Genomic DNA, 20513 nt, shown 5'->3' on the forward strand with positions numbered 1-20513 from the left:
ATATGTGATTTTGGGAAGGAGAGGATTTCTGATTTTTCAGAGCTGGGATTTCTGTTTTTTATTCAGTAAAATTTTACAAGGTAAATTACAGAAAATCCAGAGATGGATAGTCTTATTTACCTTCTTAATTTTATAATGTTTAAAAGGTTCAATATATCTGTCAGATATAAGGGTACCTTTACACTTACCAAATGGAGTGGATATGAAATGTCAATTTATTACGTATACTCAAATAAATTCGACACTCAAATCCACTGGATCTAATAGAATTGACCATCAACATTCATTCGATTTGTTATGTGTAAACTGCAACCAACTTCAGACTGCTGTCATTTCTAAGCCACTCGTGTAACAGCTGTTAAAATTATTCCAGTGACAGCTTATATTGTGTTTACAAGCGTACAAAAGCATTTTGGTTTGAATTTTCCCGAAAAAAAAATTATTCGTGATGGAATTCAAGCGTGATAGTATGACTTCTTTATATTTGGCTTGAAAACCACAAGTAGCTATCGTTAAACCACTCCAGAATTTAAATATGAATAAATCTTTTGTGTCTCGTACCATCGCTCGTTACCGTCAGAAATGGTTCGAAAAGTAAACATATCGCAATATTCCATTCGGCAAATATTGACAATGAGCTCGGGGTAAAGCCATTAAAATTCCAAAAAGTGCAAGAACTTACACCGCACCAGAAAAAAAGAGCTAAAGAGTTGCTTCGCCAAAAGTGGTGAACTGCCGAATTTGTTTTTTCTCCGATGAGAAAACATTCGTTTTCTCAAACAAACAAAATGATCCGCTCGTGTTTAATTGACACCAGAACTCAAGCGCCTGCCATGCTGATGGTGTGGGCCGAAATAAAAGCCGATGGTCGCTCTCCACTCGTATTTATCGACCGTGGCATCAGAATAAATGCCGAATATTATCCCGAAAATATTCTGGAGGGTGTATTAAAGCCTTGGGCACGCAAACATTTTGGCCGCAGACCTTGGACATTCCAACAGGACTCAGCATCATCGCACTGAGCACGCGCCACCCACGAATGGCTACAAATTGAGGTTCCCCGCTTCATTGCCAGCGCACAATGGCCACCAAAATCTCCGGATACTAATACGTCGGACTATTGTGTTTGGAGTATTTTGGAAAGCAAGGTTGGCACTAAAAAATACCAAAGTGTCGATCACCTCAAGCAAGCGTTTCGCCGGGAATGGGCCAAAATGTCGAAGAGCAACATTCGGGCAGCGAATGATTTCATTGGCCGTTTGAAGGCCATAATTCGTGCCAAATGTGACCAATTTGAACAAATGTAAACTTATTCTAAAAGTAGATGCTATTTCCGACATTTTTACTTTCATTCAATAAAATTTAAAATAAATGTCAAAATTATGGCGTTTGACTTTGTTACAGTTTTTTATCTCACTGTTCTTCATGTGATTTTTTATTTGTTTTTATTTTTTTTTTTTTTCTTATCATGGTAAAATTAAGAAGGTAGAGTCATTTCAAATAAGCATTCCCATTTTTGCATTTTCTGTAATTTACCTTGTCAAATTTCACTGCATAGAAATGTGGTTCCCATTTCTGATTTGTGTCTGTACAATGGATTTATAAATAAATATTTTGGCAATGAGAATAATTTAAAAAAAAATGTAAACATATGATTTCATGACTTTACCTTCTTAATTATACCATGATTTGTTATATGAAGCTCCACTAAATATGTAAACAAAGACATAGAAGACAGAGTCAAAATATGGCAACCCTGTAAATATACCTCTGTTATTATGATATCATAAAAACATAGTTAGCAATGTTAAGTGATTTAAACCGCTAAGACAATATGCAAATTTTTGTAAAGGTCTATGGAATAGAATTTTGAAACCAAAACTTTGGATTTTTTCAAAATTTTATTTGCCATTCGTTTCTGTAATTGTGGTTTTCATATTAACATGTCTCTGCCATGAGCTGTTACTCTGTGTATTGTAGACACAAACCGTTTGCTCAAAATGCGGCATAATTTTCGAATGTCTGTAATGTTGGATAAAATTTGCATATCCGCTTTTCTGTTAAATTGTGTTCTTTTATATTTTAGCCTCATTAATATGCATTCCTCTAAAAAAACACAACAATTGTTTAGGCAAAATTACGACGCAATATTTGCCAAGCATCATAACTTGCATACATACATACATACTACATGTTTTTCCACATATAGGGAATTATAAGACATCCATAGATGCATTTTCATACATATTTATCATTATTTTTTATTAATTTATTTGTCCTTGTTTTTGTTCCTTTTACAGAATTCCAGTGAGTGCACGTGTGACAAGGTTTGGATTTTGCAAAGACAAATCGAAGCGGATAGTCTAAGTCTTAAAAAAGGTGTTATCGTTTTCCCAAGTGCAGTGAAGAGTTATATATTTTTGAAGTTATCTAAACAATAACAAGTTAAAGCAGAGTTTATTATTATATGAGATTGTTGAGAATTGATTTGTTTATCACCTAACAAAAAAAAAACACAACAACAAAAATCTTTGTGTGAATTAACAACATTTAATTACGCATTAACATAAAAAAGGGAAAAATAAAACAAACTACAACAATTATAATAAAGAGCCTAATCTAAGGCTGGTACCTTTCCTTTCTGATTTATGCCCCGCTGTAGTCTATCAAAATTATTGTACAGCCCAAACACCGTGGTGGTAACAACGTGATCACCTACTACCCCCCCTGCTCCTCACAGAGCAACAAAAAGGGTGCACAATCTAATGCCAGTGCTCTCATTTCCTATTGTAAACAAACAAATAAACAGACAGCAACAACAACAACAAAAAGATAACGAATTCTCTAGTATTCCAATACAAACGAAAGAGTGCAAAATATTCCACAGAGAAAAAAATCTCAAAAAACCAACCAAGTGATCACAAAAAGATTGAGCGAGTTCTGGTGCCTATATATACACAAGCATCATATGGTCATTGTATACAAGTTAAACCCTCAGTCGTAGTTTGGCTCTCGTTGGTATAACACCACACTTCTGTGAACTAGCCACTGATAGCGAAAGTGTTATTAGTAAATCAAGAATAATTGTGTTTTGGTGCAGGCAGCACTTTGATCATAAGATCGCCACAACAACAGCAATTTGGAAATTATTTGTGCAAGACACAAGTGTTTGAAGCGAAAAATAATAATTTCGATGTCGATAAATTCACCAATACAAAGGTTAACGGACCTGATATAAGCAGGCAACAACAAAAACAAGAACAACTACTAGAAATCACAACATTTTACGCACGTCCTTGTCTTGGCGGACGACTAACGTAATTCCAAGGAAAACAAATACAATTTCATAATCATCGTGTAAATCCCGAATTGTGAATCACTGTTTGGAAAAGTTATTAAAGTTAACAGCTTAGCAATTGCAAAACAAGACGATAATTGGATATTGGGGCTTTTGCCATTGTATGGGTAAGTGAAATGCTGCATCAATGTATAATAGAAACGACGTACATTCATGCATTTATACATATACCTATAACAGACATTCTTTGTCTTTATTATTATTTTTTTTTTTAATTTAAACACGTAGCTATTCATTCTTCGGTTTTTTGTTCGCTTTTTGAAATACACACACTGTAACATGACGTCACAACATTTTTCATTGAGGGCGATCTTGTCGCCTCGTTCTATTTTTGTTCTTTGGTCGATTAGCAACAACACAGACTAATTACATAAACTAATAACTAGCAGTTATTTATCGTTATCTCCAACAATGGCTGTAATCTAATCAAAAGTTCTTATTTCTGTTGGACTCAAAATTAACAGCCGTCGCAATTTAATTGCTGTTTCCGCTTTAGACATCTCTACCAATTCTCTCTTGCTAATCATCACTCTCGCTCTCACTTCTTTCAAATTCATAGTTGCCATATGGCTGTTAGGCTGGCAACCATACATGGGGTATTTAGACTCACTGACTCACAGACATTAAAGCAAAAATAATCTCATAATTTCTTCAAGTGTTAAGCAAAATGATCTTTCTTTACGACTTTGTTCTCATCTAAGCCAAATACATTTCAATGTGAGTAACAGGTGCAAACCACCATTATACGTGTCGAGCCTGTACGTGTCAAATATCAGCATTCTTTCATAAAGGAATGCGGCACAGGTGGCACGTCCTAAGGGCAGGTAAAAAAATAATATTTTCTACCTAATGAGTGTTGAAGGAAACAATGATTTTAGTTTGTATTCGAAGCACGAAGTGAACTGGACTTATCATTCTTTATTTCAATATAATTTCAACCACACTACATTATCATCGCATATAAATGTTTAGGACTTCAAAAATTGTCCGGATAAATAATACACAACGATTTCTTCACTTAACTGCATACAGTAAACACATTATAAAATCGCCTCAACTCAATGCTAATCTCAATATTTTTTCCACACAGAGCATTTTAAACAACCATCGAGTTTTGGAGACGAGCCGGACCTCGTGAAAAAAACACAGGGCCGGAATAGTCTGCATTTCAATAGCAGCAGCACTGCTGGTCCGCAGCAAACGACTTCAATTTCATCAATAAACGCATTAACAAGCAAAATTAATCAAGACACTACATCCAATGACTTCGAACGCGGCTATGTGCCAACGGTCGGCCGTTGGGGTGCCGAATGGCCTAGTTGACTCGCCGAAGCCCTGGTTCGACATGCCGGCTCCACCGCCGGCAACCTCGGGTTATCGGCGGGATCGATACGGACTGGATTGACTACAGCCATCGATTCTGATCGAGATATACCCAAATGCAAAGGAACTACTGCACAGTTGTGCAGTAACGGTCATACACAAAGCTCAAATAGCTCAACCGATGATGAAGATGACTTCGACAATGAAAGCATTGGAAATGAATCACCATGCAATAATTTGACATCAAATCTGTCGTCGGAACGATGCCTCAGCATCAACAAGCTGTTGGAGGAGCAGCATCTTAAATGGTGGCCACGGAATGGCAAGGACACAACGACCAACGCAACACCACCACCACCACACTCCGCAACAGCAACGGGCGATGGACGAACAAAGTTATGGGAAGGACGAGAAGGCTATAATATCGAAGCTTTTAATCAAATCAATGGAATTTGGCCTCTGGGACATCCATTGCCTCTGCCAGATTGGGCTGCGGACGAAGAAGCTAACAAGGGTGTCCTTTATTTTGACTCAGTTTGGCAATATGAAGATCTAAGTGCCATTATCGAAACGAAGCTGCAGCGTATGTTAGAGGAGACCCATTATGATACCGTTCATCTATTCGTTGCATTCTACGAAGCCTTCAAACGCACTCGACGTTCAGATCTAAAATCGTTCTATCAATTCTATGACATACCCATCAATCGTCGCGATCATATGTGTGTTTCGCTGGCCATGGAAATTATGGCCCGTATTGTAGAACTCTTTCCGATATTGGAACAATATCTGTACATCGTTTCGTGCGAGGAACAAGTTGTGGCATTGCGTGAATACATCGAAACTGCCGAAGATGTTGGTGGTCTCAATTCGACGCATGCCAATGTGGAAAAGGAACATGCAATGGTTGCCATGAAAATAAATATTGCCGGGCGTGATGGTGTTTTGATTTTGGATCCGGGATATCATGTTGGTCGCTGTGTGACTGTAATGAAAGACCAAAACTATCCTCATACAGGTAAGCGTTGGCTTTATAATGTACTCTATACGGCAATCATTAATATATAATCAATTTACAATAGGGTGGTTCACACAGTCCAAGGAAGCCCATTTACAAAGGGACTATTGCTACACCTATAGCAAATACAGTCCCATGTATGTTGAATGGAAGGAAAGAGAAATCCGAGGAGATGAAAGTCAATACAAATCGTCATTGGTATATGTTGCTCAGCCATATGTCACGGCCATCGATGTCACGGTACGTCGCAACTTGGTCTATAATTTTAGATCCTTGTTGTCACGTGATGCGAAAGGCAGAGTTTATGCGGGCATATACTTACCAATTGTCGCTAATAGCAATGAAGCTCATTTCACAATGTTCTATGAAGGTCTCAACTCGGAGCAACGCGTCAAAGTCAAATTTATGTTTAATGTTTTCAAGCAAAACAACAAGGTAGGACAGCCGACAGCATCTTTATATTTACGGAACTAATTCTGATTTCATTTCATTCTTGCAGATTCCAGAGAATGTTCAGCAGCACATAGAAAAACTAGCACCGCAATTGAACATGTCGATAAAGGAACTATCAAGGTTATTAACATCCTTGGCGGAAGCTGTAATGGATCAAGGGTTTATTCAACAGGTATTGGCCATCAATGAAGACATTGGAAATATGTCAGCAGAGAATTGACAATCACTGGACGAAGGGAAACCAAAAGTTTCCCAGTCGATTACCAATTCGGAAAAAGACGTTGAAAAAACTGACAAAGAAACTCGATCCATGGATAATCAAATAAACCAACCAATGTAAAACCTATTGTAGTTTATATGCTTTAAATTTAAATTATGTTTATTATACTTTGACAAGCATCTCTTCGGACGACGATGCGACCAAATATTGTTATGTATGAGTAGTGATTTTCTTTAACACTGTAATCTGTACTACCACCATGTAGGCCAAGGTCCATTTTCTAAAAAAAAAAAATCACATAAAATTATCTTTTTTAAAAAATAGTTTATGTATTCAACACCTGTTTTGCTTCTAATTTACATGCATACAACTTATATAGAAATTATTGTTTCTTGATTATTTTAACTTATTTCTCTTATTTAAACTGAAGTCGTAATATATATTAAATAAACATTAATATAAAACTTACTACAAAAGTACAGTGGACAAGAAAAAATTCTCCGTTTAAAATTATTAACGAGTTTTGTAAAAATTATGCAATCTCTGTCTCTCTCTCTCTCTCTCTCTTCCAGCTATTATTACGTTCTTATTCAATTCAGTAGTAAATAAAACTGAACTTTAAAAGAAGAAATATAAAACGTACATCAATGCTGTTTTATTTCTTTGGGTTAAAGGGCATTAAAAACAACTACGTTTACACTTTACAGGGATAAGCGCGATAAGACATCCACGTCATATTAATGTTTATTTTTCAATGGAAAACACTTATATTTAAACATGGATCTAGATGTTAATTTAACTTTATCAGCCATTATTAAATAAAAACTGAATTTTCCAAATGTCCATATCCATATTTTCTTAAAAAATGCTCTGGACATGGGACCATTAATTCAAGGTGATCTCATTTCAAGTAACAATACACAGCACCCTAAAGTTTCTGTAATTTGCCTAAACAAGTTTAACTTCTTTTCAAAAAAAGTTCCAATCTATTGAAATATTGTCAATGACATGTTGTCAAAGGTATAATTTTGAGAAGAAAATGTAAACATATAATTGCACGAGGTTAACTTCTTAATTTTACCTTGGTTCTGGATCTGTTACATAATTTATTTTCAAGCTATTTTTATTTGGAGTATATTCATGGCACAAGAATACAGGTAGATGCATCAACGCTTGAGAGCATTGATATGTCAAAAAAATTAAATGTTTTTTCAAATATAAGTAGACTTTTATATGTTTTCTTATACGACGCCAATGGTATGCATTTTTCAAGAATTTGTACAAATTTAAATAAATTTTCAACATTTTCATTCATTCAACATTTTCAATTACAAAATTGGTTTGACAGTTCATTGTCCCAGCAGCTGTGTCGATGCGTCTACCTATATTCTTCTACCATGAGTATATTTCAATATAATAATATGTTTACACTGGTTCTCTTTGCAGGGACTAGCTAGCGCCCTTTATGAACATTTATTTGACGCATGGGCAATGAAATTGGCAATCTTAATCCGCTTTGTGTACTGTAAAATTGAATGAAAAAGTATTCAAATTCTTTAAAATAGTTGAAAAATCCATATCATAACAACCTCCGATGGGCGTCGTATAAGAAAAACATAAAAATCTACTGATTTTTGAAAAAAAATAATAATAATAATAAAATTTTGACATAACAATGATCTTAAGCATTCTACTATGGTAAAATAAAAAAAATAAAATTCATTTCGCCAAAAACTCCGATTACCGTCGTATAGGAAAAAATATCCAAATCCAAACTTTTTTGAGAAAACATTTAAAATGTTTGACAAATCAATGTTTCCAGGGGTTGATGCTTCACCTGTATTCTTTTTTCATGCGTTCTACCATATATAATAGTTTAAATCGACTGGCTCTACTACATCTGGGCCTCAATTCTTGTTCTATGAAAATGTGAAATGAAAACTTTTATAGAGGAAAGAAATGTCAAATGAAAAATATTATAAAGAAAATATTTTTCATTTCATATTTTCATAGAACAAGAATCCAGGGCCTCAATTCTTGTTCTATGAAAATTTGAAATGAAAATTTTTATAAAGGAAAGAAATGTCAAATGAAAAATTTTATAAAAGAACAATTTTTCATTTCATATTTTCATAGAACAAGAATCGAGGTCCAGGGCCTGGTAAACTTTAAATAATAGAATATCCATCCATCGATTTAAAAAAAATCACATGAACCTTTTTACAAGACACGCTTTTAGCTTAGGTAGGCTGTCACATTCACTTTCACTACGTCAGAACTGTCACTAGTGTCAACACTACGTGGCAACTGCCAAATTGAACTGACAACGACGAATGAGTATAACACGAAAGCGAGAATTGACATTTCATACGTCTGCAGACATTTGTGCATTTGTAAAGTGACTTTAGTGGCGTTTTGCTCGTGTTTCCCTAATTTATTTTGCTTTAGAATAAAGAAAAATAATGGTAAAGTGTTTTTGTTTATAAGAAGAAAAAAGTGACGAATAAATAATTTAAATGAAATAATATTGTGTTTTAGCCTGCTCCAGCTAGTTCTACCACAGTGGGTAGTGGCACCCGCTCTCCCAGCAAATTGTCGTCTCCTGCACCACGTAGCGGCGGTGCTGGTGGAAGCAATCTGAAACAACGTAAAACCACAAGCAGCAGCACAACTGCACCCAGAAGCCGTGCTGCTGGTGGTGCTGGCACCGGTGGTATGTGGCGTTTCTATACCGATGATTCTCCCGGTATTAAAGTGTAAGTCAATGAGTGTGTCTTTTATGGAGCGACAAGGTTTTACAATTCAACAACCTGTTATATTTTTAGTGGCCCAGTTCCAGTTTTGGTAATGTCTCTCCTGTTTATCGCCTCCGTGTTCATGCTACACATCTGGGGCAAATACAACCGTTCTTAAATCGTAAATGATAAGTGGCATTCAGCTTCCAAAACGACATAATATTCATTCATAATATTGTCGACGTCATCATTTGGTAATATTGCCCCGCTGTTGCTTTCTACTTTCATTTTGTGTCGTGTCGCTTATGTTAGACGAAACGAGGAGCGTGTTGGTAATTCTTAGTTATTTCATAAGTTAATCATCCAATTTTATTATTATAATTATTCCTACCTTAAAAAGAATTTTTTATCTGTATATTTCAATGCAGTTATGAAAAAATATGTCATTCCACAATTTTCCGTGGTGTTAAAATAAAAAACCCTTTTTATAGAAAAAATGATACATTGTTTATAATAATTCTATATAATGAAGAGGAGAGATGAGTTTATGTGGACAGGCAACAAATAATTTGAAGTCCCACCTATGACAAAAATATCAAATAGCATTATTCCAATTGGCAGTCCCATTGCCGATGATATTGATAAACAAGTGGATAGATCATATATATTTGTATACCATGGAGTGCTAGCGACAACAATGAAGATGCCTACAACGAAACCGCGTCTTAAACACCTGCTATAACAAACATTTGTTTCCACCTGGTATTTTGATATAACTTTATATAGAACCTACACATTATGATGAACAGAATGATGGTAATATCCATGATAAAAGAATACAGGTAGATGCTTAACAACATTGATATGTCAAATATTTTAAAGTGGTTTTTCAAAACTAAGTAAGTTTTTTTAAGTTTTCTTATTCAACATAAATCGGAGGTGAATATTTTTCATTTAAAATTTACAATTTCAAAATTGATTTGACAGTTTCACCTGTAGTCTTCTACCATGGTATAATCTAGACAAATGTTACACTTTCTTCTAAAAACCCCAAAAGTGCATTGTGTGGCTACGGATATAGTTCAAAACAAGACAACACGTAGTAATTTACTTGCAAGTTGATGCTATCCTACGATAAAGTTCTCTGATCTGTGGGTCAAGTATTTGAAATTTTTCAGATAACTGAGATACTCTGGGAGAGGTAAATTATTTAGCCGCAAAGCCTAGAATTACAAACAACGTTAACTTTTTATTGCACTTCCCATTTGCATGCTACGCTGATATCGGCATGTCGACCAAAATCTTAAAGCCTTGATTCGCGAAATAAACAAATTCCACTATTAATTATAACGAATATTTGTCTTACCTTCAGCTTTGCAGGAAGTAGAATTAATAATGTTCAGATAATATCCAGTGCAGCCAAATATGAAGTATTTAAGCCCAAAAGAGCCTTAGTAGTTTTTTGTTTTTCAAACTACACAATGTATTTTGAGTATTTGTGAAGTGAAAATGGTTCAAAAATGTTCCATTGGTCAGTCATTTCGTGCAACACATAGAACAAATTTACACCCTTTTCTCTTTCGGTGCCCCTATTCTGTAAAAACATATTCAGTTTGTATATATGTGTGTATTTTTTGAAATAAAAAGGAAATAATTTAAAATGATTTCAAATTTAGAGCAACAAAAATGCATATTTGTCACGTTATCGGCATGAAACAACATTGTCCCTCAATCTTGGTTTCAATTTTGTGGAGATAACCCAATATTTCATTCATATTTTGTGGGTTTTCCACAATATAGTAATTTTGTGACAAAAAGTGAAATAAACAAATCCAAATATATTTGTCACTCCGGTAAAAAGTTGCATTTTCCTTCTTCGAAGTTGAGCAACCCTTCTTATTGAAGGGTTGCACCATGAACATACAAAAACGAGACAAAAACTTTTTCTTAGACATAAAGCACAATATAGTTAGTTTTATACATGGTTACATAGTTTTCCATAGAAAAAATGTATATTTAGTTATATATTGGCAGCCCACACATTGAGCATTTAGTTAACGTCCCTTCCCCTTTTGATTGATGGTGTTTACCCCATTTTATACCATTGACGCCAAATAGAGTATCTATGAAATTTGTAGTCAACATCACTCTTTTCCAATTTTATATGAGTCGAGTTTCCTTGCGACAAGGCAAATCTTTATAGGAGAAATGGGAGAAATTTCTCGTATGGCAGTTTTCACATTTTATTCGTTAAGAGAATTCTTCTTCTTGACTGCCATTCAGAATGAAATGCTTACAATCGATTATCGATCTAAGGAACTCTTTTTTGTCCATACAGCAAACCGCCAAAATATCGTCTGTCAACATTGCCTTGTCTTGTTCGAGTTTTTGTCTTTAATAGTTTTTCTTCATTCTTAAAAGTTATTGATTTTGTTCGCTTTATAAAATAAAAATAATGTCGATTACCATTGAAGTAAATAGTGGTAAAATCAAAAAAGATAGACAACAGCTGGACATGCATTTCTTGCCGGCAAACATCAAGGGTAACGGCGAGGCCAATGTGGAGCAGTACTTTTCAGCTTATACTCGTAAAGAGAATGGCTTCCTTACAAATGCTTTGCGCGGATATCCTCTGCAGGGAGAGATAAAAAAGGTTCCAGCAAATATTACGGGTTTGTGTTGACAACTTGATTTTAATGGAGGAAAGCAAGCCCATAACTTTTATCCATTTATAGGTGTTGTCTTACAGGAGACCCGCAAACCATTGGACGAGGAAGCTGAACGCATACTGAGAGTTAAGGGCACATTTGAGGAGTTCACATATTGGAATTATGATAAAATTCCTTCGGCTTCGGATGGTTATACTCAAGCCCTGCAAATTGTACAATTAGCTGATGTGGTGGGCAAAACATGTTTTGTTTTCTTTTGTTTTGTTGTTTTCTGGAAAATTAATGTTTTTGTTTTATTTTTTTTTTTTTCAGTTGTCTGAAACAATATCAGAGGAGGAAGTTCTCAAGGAATTAAAAGCAAATGGAAAATAATGAGTTACAGTTCTATCCTTGTTTTAGTATTTTGTATGTATTCCAAATCCTAATTTATAAAATAGATTGCTGTTCTAGAGTAGTTTTACGTAAAAAGAAATACGCACCATTCTACTCATTGATCACTCTAAGCCTTTCTGCTGGAAGTCAAGGTACGACTATTAGAGCCTTTCAACACCTATTATAAGCCCCCAATGGTCTTCTATATTAAGCCCTTAAAATTAACTACTACATTTTTTATCGAAACATCGACTCGACTGACTATGAATTTGGCACCTTTAGATTTCAGCTTGGACGAGTTATTTGCTATTTTGCATTTTTTTGAGGCAGTCATATTTTTTAAGTTGGTAGCTGCTTAAGTACAAAATATATATTTAAGTCTTTAATACAGTACCCCATTTCTGTTAGTATGTAAAAATATTATTCAAATAAACTAGAAAATTTATTTTCGAATTCGTGTTAGTTAATGGGAAAAATTAGTATCCTCAATATTCAATACCTTGCCCTTGAAATTGAGTTGCACATCCTAGTTTGCCCACCCTTGACAAATAAAAAACTCCATTTCTTTTTTCTTCTGTGTTCTGTTCCGTTTTTTTATTTTAGTTGTTGTTTCCATTATAGAATGACACGAAAACTATTTGAGATGGGGGGAAAAGATGTTATATGATTATTACTAAATGTAATGTACTTTGTTTTTCTTCCCCATTCTAATAGCATCTGATATTGTTTTTTGGCGGATAATCTTTTTTTCTGTTACATTTTCTTGTTATTGTTAGGCAAAAAGAAGACAATGCTAGTTATGTTTTACATTTTTTTCTATTTTTGTTTGTATGGATGTTTGTGGGGTTTTGAAAAATGTGTTGTATGTTTGTGTTGCCTTTTTGTACTTATTAAGAATTCATGGAGGGGTTGGTTGGTTGGTTAATGAACATTGACCGCTGACTGCTGTGAATCGTCGCTGGTTGATGCCCACTGAAGAAAGTGTTTCTGTTTGTTTTAGTATTTTGGTTTTGTACTTATTTATGGTTTTCATAACAATTCTTTACGCAAAAAAAATATTTATATTTTTTTTTTGTTTGTCCTAAGGATGTTTGTTATTGGTTGGTTTCATTTATATATTTTCTTTTCATTTTTTTTGTATATGTTAATTAATATTATATAATTTTTAAGTATTTTTCCCAATAGCATTTAATATACATATGTATGTATTGTATTTATACATATACACATATATGTGAAGAAAAATTGTAGTGATTATTTGTTTCTTGTGTTTTTTTTTTTCTTTTTGTAATTATAACAACCTTTTTAACTTAATTTGCTATTTTTATTATTCATTTTAGTTTTTTTTTTCTTTAATATCCACAATTTGAACAAAAGGTCTAAATTAGTTGGTTTGCATGAAAACCAAAAGCATGGATTTCATATTTTTTGAAATGCAGAAAATGAAATTTCCAGTTTTTCAAAAAATTCAAAATGCTTTTGTTTTCGGTTTTTGTTTTCCTGAAGGATAACAATTATTTATATTATATGTTATAAAAACAGGAATTTAAGCAAGTATTTTTAATTATTTAGTTTGTTGTGTTAAATTATAGTTGTTGTTCGAGTTATTTATACTAAGCTGTAATATTATTAATAAATATTAGATGTTTTGTGTTTGTTCAATCCAAATAACTTACAATAATACATCATTTTATGGGTTGTTTATGTAATATATGTATGTATGAATTTTGGGATTTTACAGATAGAGATTTTGCATGAATATATTACCACAAGATTTCGAACAAAATAGCAAATGATTTTTTTTAATATTCACAACTGCCAGTAATTGTGGGAGTTATTTATTTATTTTTTTTTTTCTTTTTTTTATTGAGAATACTTTGTATACTTTGAGCCCTAAAGTAAACAAACTATTCATATATCTTTCAATTTAAAACAAAACAAACCAAGGAATTTCCAAAAAATCATTTTCTAACAATTAGTAGACAATTGTGAATATAAATCTGCAAATTGGAAATTGTCATGGCAATATAAACACAAATGTTGGTTTTTCGTTTAATATCATCATCATTTGTTTTTCTAGTGACTTTCATTATTTAGCACATGTAACATGTATATGTATTATATGTTGTTGGTATGTATATAAGTTTTAATTTTTCTTTTATTTTTTTCTTTTTCGTTTGAGTAAAACAAATGTGTATGTTGTAAGAATCACAATATTATATTTAGTAAAAAGAAAAATAATAAAAAAGTGTAAGGTTATGTATAACACCAAAGGACTTGTGTTGTTGTGTGTTCTGTTGTTTCGGAAACCAAAAAGAGTTATTCGACATTAACTAAAATTAATAATACTGGTGTTATTAAGCATTTTAAAACGATTATTTTTCTTTTCAAAACAAAAAAGTTTTCATTAAATTATTAGATTAGAAATAAAAACAAAGGCTTTCTTAAATTAAATACACATGTATGTTAGTGAGGGTTATTTCTTTCTTTAGAACAAATTAAATTTGATTTGAAGAAAAAATTAGTTGTTTTGTTTGTTTGTGCAAATTTAATAATTTATAATTATAATAATAGTTATACAGGTACTTCTTTGAAGTATTTTGTGTGTGTGTTTGTGTGTGTAAATGATTTGTTTTTTTTTTTCTTCCTATACATGTATGTACAAAAAAATGGGAAATAAAGTAAAGAGCAAAAAATATAATGTACACAGGACAAATTCATTAACATAATCTACAAATGCTGGCTATAACTTAATCTGTTGCAGCCTTTGTTTTCTTTAGTACAAAAGAATCGACCACAAAACGGTAATAACATGTTAGGAATTCTCATTATTAAGTAGTAAAAAAAGAGGAATAAAAACACATAGGAGAAGTCTCAAGTTGAGTTCCCTCTCTCTCTCTCACTCTCGTAAAGGTTTGGTGAGAGTTTTGTTAAGCTGCTGCTTGTTTTGCATGGTTTTAGTAATACACATTACCATAATCGTTATTTTGGCTTTTAATGCAGGTATGTATAAAGGAATCTTCGGCTTTTGTGGAACGACGATCGTCCACAAGCTTGCATTGTTGTTGGTTTTGTAGTGGTGGTCTTTTGAACATATTAATATCGCATTCGTATTGATTTTTGCATTCTTGCTGTCGCTGCTGCCATCTATTGTTGTAATTGTATGAAGACGAGGAAAATAGATCATCATAGCCTTGCTGCTGCTTCTCTGGATGCTGTTTCTGCTTCTGCTGTTTGTGGTGTTTTTGTTTGCATCTAGTTTTATTGTTTTGTAATTCAGCCTCCCAATGTCAAACTTGTGGTTTATGTTTCCCACCACAAATGCCGCAGGCAATGCCAATTAGGTGGCATACCCTAAGGGGAGGATAACACCACAGACAGGGCACCAACAAAGACAACAAGGTTAGACCAAGCCATCTGCAACAAAAACAACAACAACAATATAACTTTAAGGAAAATAAAACTAAGCCTAATTTTTATACCTTTTGGTGCATCCACTCTCATTGGCACACTCGCAGGGATGTTGGGGTGTTTCCCCCTCCGAATCACTCATAAAATGATAAAGCATACAACGTGCACAACCTATACCCGAAATGCATTCGAACCCCGAACGAAAACAGTCTGGTGCAAACTCACAAGCCCCTTTGCGATTCCATTCGTCATTGTACAACTCCTGACAATAGCGACACCTTGTCATTTGATTATGTATTGGTGCCACCGGATTTGATTTCTGTTGCATTTTATGTTTGAGAATATCAATTTCCGGATCTTTGATCAAGACATTGGAAATGGGCGAAGATTGAGTACCGGCCAAACAATGAGAAGCTTCAATGGCATTTAATTTCTTCAGAGTTGTGATCGAGTCGCAACGTGTTAGGACTTGTGCGGCCACAGGTTGATCCACTACCGGATAATTATAGTCATGAACCTAAAGAGTAAGGATATTTTTAGAAACCCCTTCCGCAAGTTTTCATTTCACAAAACTAACTTACCGCAGTTAAGGTTACATAGGAATAATTTTCACTAGGAGCTATAACTGGAGATGTTTCCACAGTTGTTACAGTTGTGCTTGTCGTTGTGTGGGTATTCACCATCGACGTTGTCTTATTTTGAGCTGAGCTGGTCATGGAAGGTAGGGATGGCGTGGTTTGCAAGCAAGAGTTTTCACCCGATATGTAATGAATTTTGGCAACTTCTTTATCATTTTTGTCCTGAGAACTTTCCGTGTAGCGTTCCCCGCGATCCTTAAAGCTGTGACTGTTTTCACTTCCCTCGGGACTGGAGTAGCCCTTTTGTTTATTTTCCAAAGATTCACAGGGTAGGTCAAGGGTCTGTTTTTAAAGAGAAGGCAACATTAGTTTTGATATGAATGCATGTATGTATGCGAGTGGGTATTGCTTACCATGAAAACATCGTCTTCGCCAACAGAATCATACTTGGTCAGTGGTGGACATATAATGGAAGGATTCGATTTTGCCATGCCATCAATTAATTCATTGTATGCTCGCAATACACCTTTATCAAAGGCCCTGGCATCTGCAGCAGCTTGAAACGTAAGACCATTTCGCTGTTTACCCGCTCGCCAGTGATGAAACGTTGGCATAACTTTGTAATATTTAAGGTCGCGATTAATGACGCAACTTAAAATAACCTGAAAGACAAATGAAAGGAATTAGGATATTATCGAGATTGCTAAATGCACCAATACAAATTCTACTCACGCTTTGATCTGATATTCTTTGACCGTATATGATGTATTCATGTCCAGTAGCACCAGGGGATAGCCTAGCACGTTTACGTATCGAAACGTTGGCCAGACCACCCCCTGCCAGTGGTAACCAACCTTCGGTGCTTTCGTCTCTGGTCATAACCTGTGCTCTTACTGTTACTAAAAAATCGCTGAAAAGCAAGAAGAAAAAAAGAACTAATTAAAAAACAGCCATGACACTCGCAACGAGTGATAAGTAACACATTCTTCTTTGTAGGATTGGATAGCATTCATTCATATTGAGAGCTGAGACATACAACACAATGTCTGCTGATGTGAATGTTTGTTAAGCGGTCGGTCGGTTCTTGAAGGTTGACTGGCTGGCTGTTTGGCTTTACAAAAAACTATTATTTTTTCATTCATACATTTGATATTCTTTTTTTTGTAGTTTTACTTAAGAGAACATATGCGATTGCAGAGAGCGCCACACAAATGACTGAAGAGAAACCAGAGCCACCTACTTAAACAATATATCTTCATACAGTGGAGGAAAAAAACATACAAAATGAAAGTTTACATTTTTCCTTATTTTTCAATAGCTTATATTAGAAATGGAAAAGGGATTCAAAATCTTAAAAAAATGTCTTTCTTTTAAAAAAAAAACTATAGTTTTTATACCTTTTATGTTGGAATAGAGGGTATATTTATTCATTCGTTTTTTTATTCATTTTTATACACAGGGACATCGTATCTCTATGCTGTTATTTTCAAAGGCTATTGTAATACATGATGAGGGATTTTGAAAACTGACCCTCTCCAACTTTTTTCTAAATGAAATCCTTAAAAAAAAATCTTGCAGCCCTTAAAAGTTCCCATAATTATTATAAAAACAATTCTTTACAAAAAAATACAAATTCTGATTTAAAACCCACAATTTTATCCATAAAACTCCAACCTATCCTAATATAAATTTATTACAAAACATGGCAACGTTAAGAGAGTCAAGTGCAATGAAAGAGAGTAAAAGGGATGTGAATGATACATATATCAGCGGTGCTCAAAACCGTGTTCTAGAACATGAACAGAAAAATAAGATAATTTAAGAGAAAATTAAAAATCTGTTTTTCTTTATATTTTACGATTCAATTTAATTATTTTTAACATGAATGTTTGCCTAAATAATTTATAAAGCAAATGGATAAAAAATATTTGTATAAATAATGACTTAACACTGTTTTGTTCTTGATTTAAATAAGCAAAGAGAAATTTGACTGAAAAGAGATATTTCTTTTTGAGCACCCCTGATATATTCAACTACGACTAGGTACATAATATACGGCAGGCAGCGTGTAACAGGAAGAGGCTGTAAAACGTTAATTTCCACTTCAATACGTTCTTTAATGCAATATTATTATTATCTTTTAATTTAATTGTGGTACAAATCAAAAAAAATTGCTTTTTTTGGTCTAGGTCCGGGGATACAACCTCAACAATTTGCCATCGTCCTTATGAATGAACAACAAAACTCAATGAATATGTGAATGCGTGCTCTCTTGCTATCAGTTCCCTTTCTCTCTCTCTCTCGCAACACATACACTATTATGCCTCTCTGGGTGGATGTGCTCTTTTTGCTATATGCAACTGTTCAATAAATCTCTCAATTTCTATTTATCTGCTTAAATTTATTTTTCAAAACAGGAGGAATATTTTACCAACTTATTTGGAAATCATTCTGAAAGCATAATTTTGAATGACTGTCTGAAATGACTGACAACTATGTGGGTACACATACACACATTGTACCTATATGGAACATAGATATACTTTCTTGAACCACCGCCGTCACCACCCTACCACACCAACAACAACCAACCTTAACAAAAAAACAAAAAATCAAAGAAAACTCCAAATGAAAAATCTTTAACAAATAATTAATGGACTTACCTCTCATGTCCTTCTGTCATGATTCGTAATCAGAAAGCTAATATAGAAGCGTATGCTGGTGGTGGCCATCAATTTCACCATGTTTATTAAATTCAGACGACATGCAGAATAGCACAAACTTTAAAAACTTTGTGTCTACTGTTGTATTATACTCTGACTGGCTCTGCCTGCTTGCTTGCGAATGAACATACATACATACAGAGACAAGTTACACAAACGACAAATGTGTGGTGGAAGAAATTTATTTTTCGGGTTTTCTTTTTTTTCTTTTTTGTTAAAACGTCTCCTCCCTCTGGATAAAAATTTATGTAATTTTTCCCGTTTTTTGTCCAATTCTATTCGGCTTATTTTTGCAGCATTATTTTTTTCTTTTTAACCGAATATCACAAGTTTTTTTCTTCGTTTTTTCCTCCTGTCTATTGGTATTTTTACCATTCAAGAGTTTGTCCAACAACTAAGTTCTTTTCTTTCTTTTTTTCACGACAACCAACTCCCTAAATTCTAAATTGTGTATCATCACTATTTTGTTTATTCCTTATGCACACTGGACACAAACAGTATTTAATTCAATATACATATTTATTTACAGTATTTGTGGGACATTTTATTTAAATTTTTGTCTCAACAAAGCAAAAAATTACAGAAATGTTGTTTTTATAAGAGGAGGATGTATATATTTTTTTGTTAGGGATACACAAGTCGAGTTCGTCCAATGGGATTGCAAAAAGAGAGAGATATAATGAGGGAGCCAGCTAAGAATTCATAGAATGAAGGAACCAGCATCGAACAGAAGAACACATAGAAATTGACAAAAGCGAATAGGGTTTACATGTCAATTAGATCATGTTTACATTTACGCTCTCTGTGATGTAAATACGCTGTCATTATTAATATGTCGCAAAGCATATGGAAACATGTTTGCTTTGTTGCTTTACTTTTGGTAAAAATTGAAAAATTTGTGTAACAGCACCAGCTAAGAATTCATAGAATGAAGGAACCAGCATCAAACAGAAGAAAACATATGTAGAAATTGACCAAAGCGAATAGGGCTTACATGTCACTTAGATCATGTTTACATTTACGCTCTCTGTGATGTAAATACGCTGTCATTGTTAATATGTCGTTAATTAACATACTTTTGGAAAAAGGTAAAATTTAAAAATGTTGTTAAACAGCGTTACCTAAAGTTCGACATACCGTATAAAAATATTCAAACTCCCACCATGGTGAAATATTTTGTACGTCCATTGCATGCATTTTTCAACAATTTTTACAAATTTCAATGATTTTTCTTAACATTTTCAATTCCAAAATCGGTTTGACAGTTTGTACAATCGTGGTTTTTATAACAAAGGAGTTTTAGGTTGACTTAGTTCGATTTTGGTCCTAGGCTTCTTTGTTCTTTTCCGAAGAAGCCATCCGATGACTTAAGTCAATCAGAAAAGCGTTTTATGTATTTTCACCTTTATGCGCTTACAATTAGTTTAGCAGGCATGTGAAACTCTTATGCCCATAATAATAAAAGGCGAAAAAAAGTTGGGGCTTTAATTTTGGCACGTATGGGCTTCCTCAAGGAAAAAAAAGAACATATTTGTCATCCGGATACCGGCACCTAATCCTTAAACTGCACATCAACCATATTTTTGTATTTTTCCTTAAAATTTTACATTTTTTAAGAAGCCTGTGGGGAGTATTTTGTAAAACAAATGGATTTAA

At 33.8% G+C, this 20513-nt stretch overlaps 4 protein-coding genes across 4 annotated transcripts; 3 read left to right on the forward strand and 1 right to left on the reverse strand.

Annotated features, from left to right (window-relative positions):
- Nucleotides 1–4681: 4681 nt before the first annotated feature.
- Nucleotides 4682–7011, forward strand: LOC101888662 (uncharacterized; the record flags this gene model as incomplete). Its single annotated transcript, XM_005187388.4, has 3 exons — nucleotides 4682–5696; nucleotides 5761–6131; nucleotides 6196–7011. Coding segments are annotated over 3 exons (1560 nt in total), but the record flags the coding sequence as incomplete, so codon positions are not given.
- Nucleotides 7012–8672: 1661 nt separating this feature from the next.
- On the forward strand, nucleotides 8673–9451 carry LOC131800576 (protein transport protein Sec61 subunit beta-like). Its single transcript, XM_059128958.1, has 3 exons — nucleotides 8673–8834; nucleotides 8908–9125; nucleotides 9195–9451. The coding sequence occupies exons 1-3, from the start codon at nucleotides 8832–8834 to the stop codon at nucleotides 9280–9282; spliced, it is 309 nt and encodes a 102-aa protein (XP_058984941.1). The 5' UTR covers nucleotides 8673–8831; the 3' UTR covers nucleotides 9283–9451.
- A 1991-nt stretch (nucleotides 9452–11442) lies between these two features.
- Nucleotides 11443–12595, forward strand: LOC101901815 (uncharacterized). The gene is made up of 3 exons (XM_005187381.4): nucleotides 11443–11776; nucleotides 11840–12003; nucleotides 12086–12595. The coding sequence occupies exons 1-3, from the start codon at nucleotides 11560–11562 to the stop codon at nucleotides 12143–12145; spliced, it is 441 nt and encodes a 146-aa protein (XP_005187438.2). The 5' UTR covers nucleotides 11443–11559; the 3' UTR covers nucleotides 12146–12595.
- Nucleotides 12596–14285: 1690 nt separating this feature from the next.
- LOC101901646 (sprouty-related, EVH1 domain-containing protein 1) lies at nucleotides 14286–19503 on the reverse strand. Its single transcript, XM_005187380.4, has 6 exons — nucleotides 18798–19503; nucleotides 16867–17044; nucleotides 16548–16796; nucleotides 16138–16476; nucleotides 15628–16073; nucleotides 14286–15562 (listed from the first exon to the last, which is right to left on the reverse strand). The coding sequence occupies exons 1-6, from the start codon at nucleotides 18815–18817 to the stop codon at nucleotides 15436–15438; spliced, it is 1359 nt and encodes a 452-aa protein (XP_005187437.2). The 5' UTR covers nucleotides 18818–19503; the 3' UTR covers nucleotides 14286–15435.
- Between the last annotated feature and the right edge of the window lie 1010 nt (nucleotides 19504–20513).

Source organism: Musca domestica, unplaced genomic scaffold (assembly GCF_030504385.1).
Source record: "Musca domestica strain aabys unplaced genomic scaffold, Musca_domestica.polishedcontigs.V.1.1 58, whole genome shotgun sequence".
NCBI lineage: Eukaryota > Metazoa > Arthropoda > Insecta > Diptera > Muscidae > Musca > Musca domestica.

Coding starts and splice junctions, on each gene's coding strand:
- LOC101901646 (XM_005187380.4), bottom strand. CDS start 18,817: ATGACAGAAGGACATGAGAG. Junction 17,045..18,797: donor ATGACAGAAGGACATGAGAG/GTAAGTCCATTA, acceptor CTTGCTTTTCAG/CGATTTTTTAGTAACAGTAA. Junction 16,477..16,547: donor GCGAAGACGATGTTTTCATG/GTAAGCAATACC, acceptor CTTTAAAAACAG/ACCCTTGACCTACCCTGTGA.
- LOC131800576 (XM_059128958.1), top strand. Junction 9,126..9,194: donor GATTCTCCCGGTATTAAAGT/GTAAGTCAATGA, acceptor TTATATTTTTAG/TGGCCCAGTTCCAGTTTTGG.
- LOC101901815 (XM_005187381.4), top strand. CDS start 11,560: ATGTCGATTACCATTGAAGTAAATAGTGGTAAAATCAAAAAAGATAGA. Junction 11,777..11,839: donor GGTTCCAGCAAATATTACGG/GTTTGTGTTGAC, acceptor ATCCATTTATAG/GTGTTGTCTTACAGGAGACC. Junction 12,004..12,085: donor TTGTACAATTAGCTGATGTG/GTGGGCAAAACA, acceptor TTTTTTTTTCAG/TTGTCTGAAACAATATCAGA.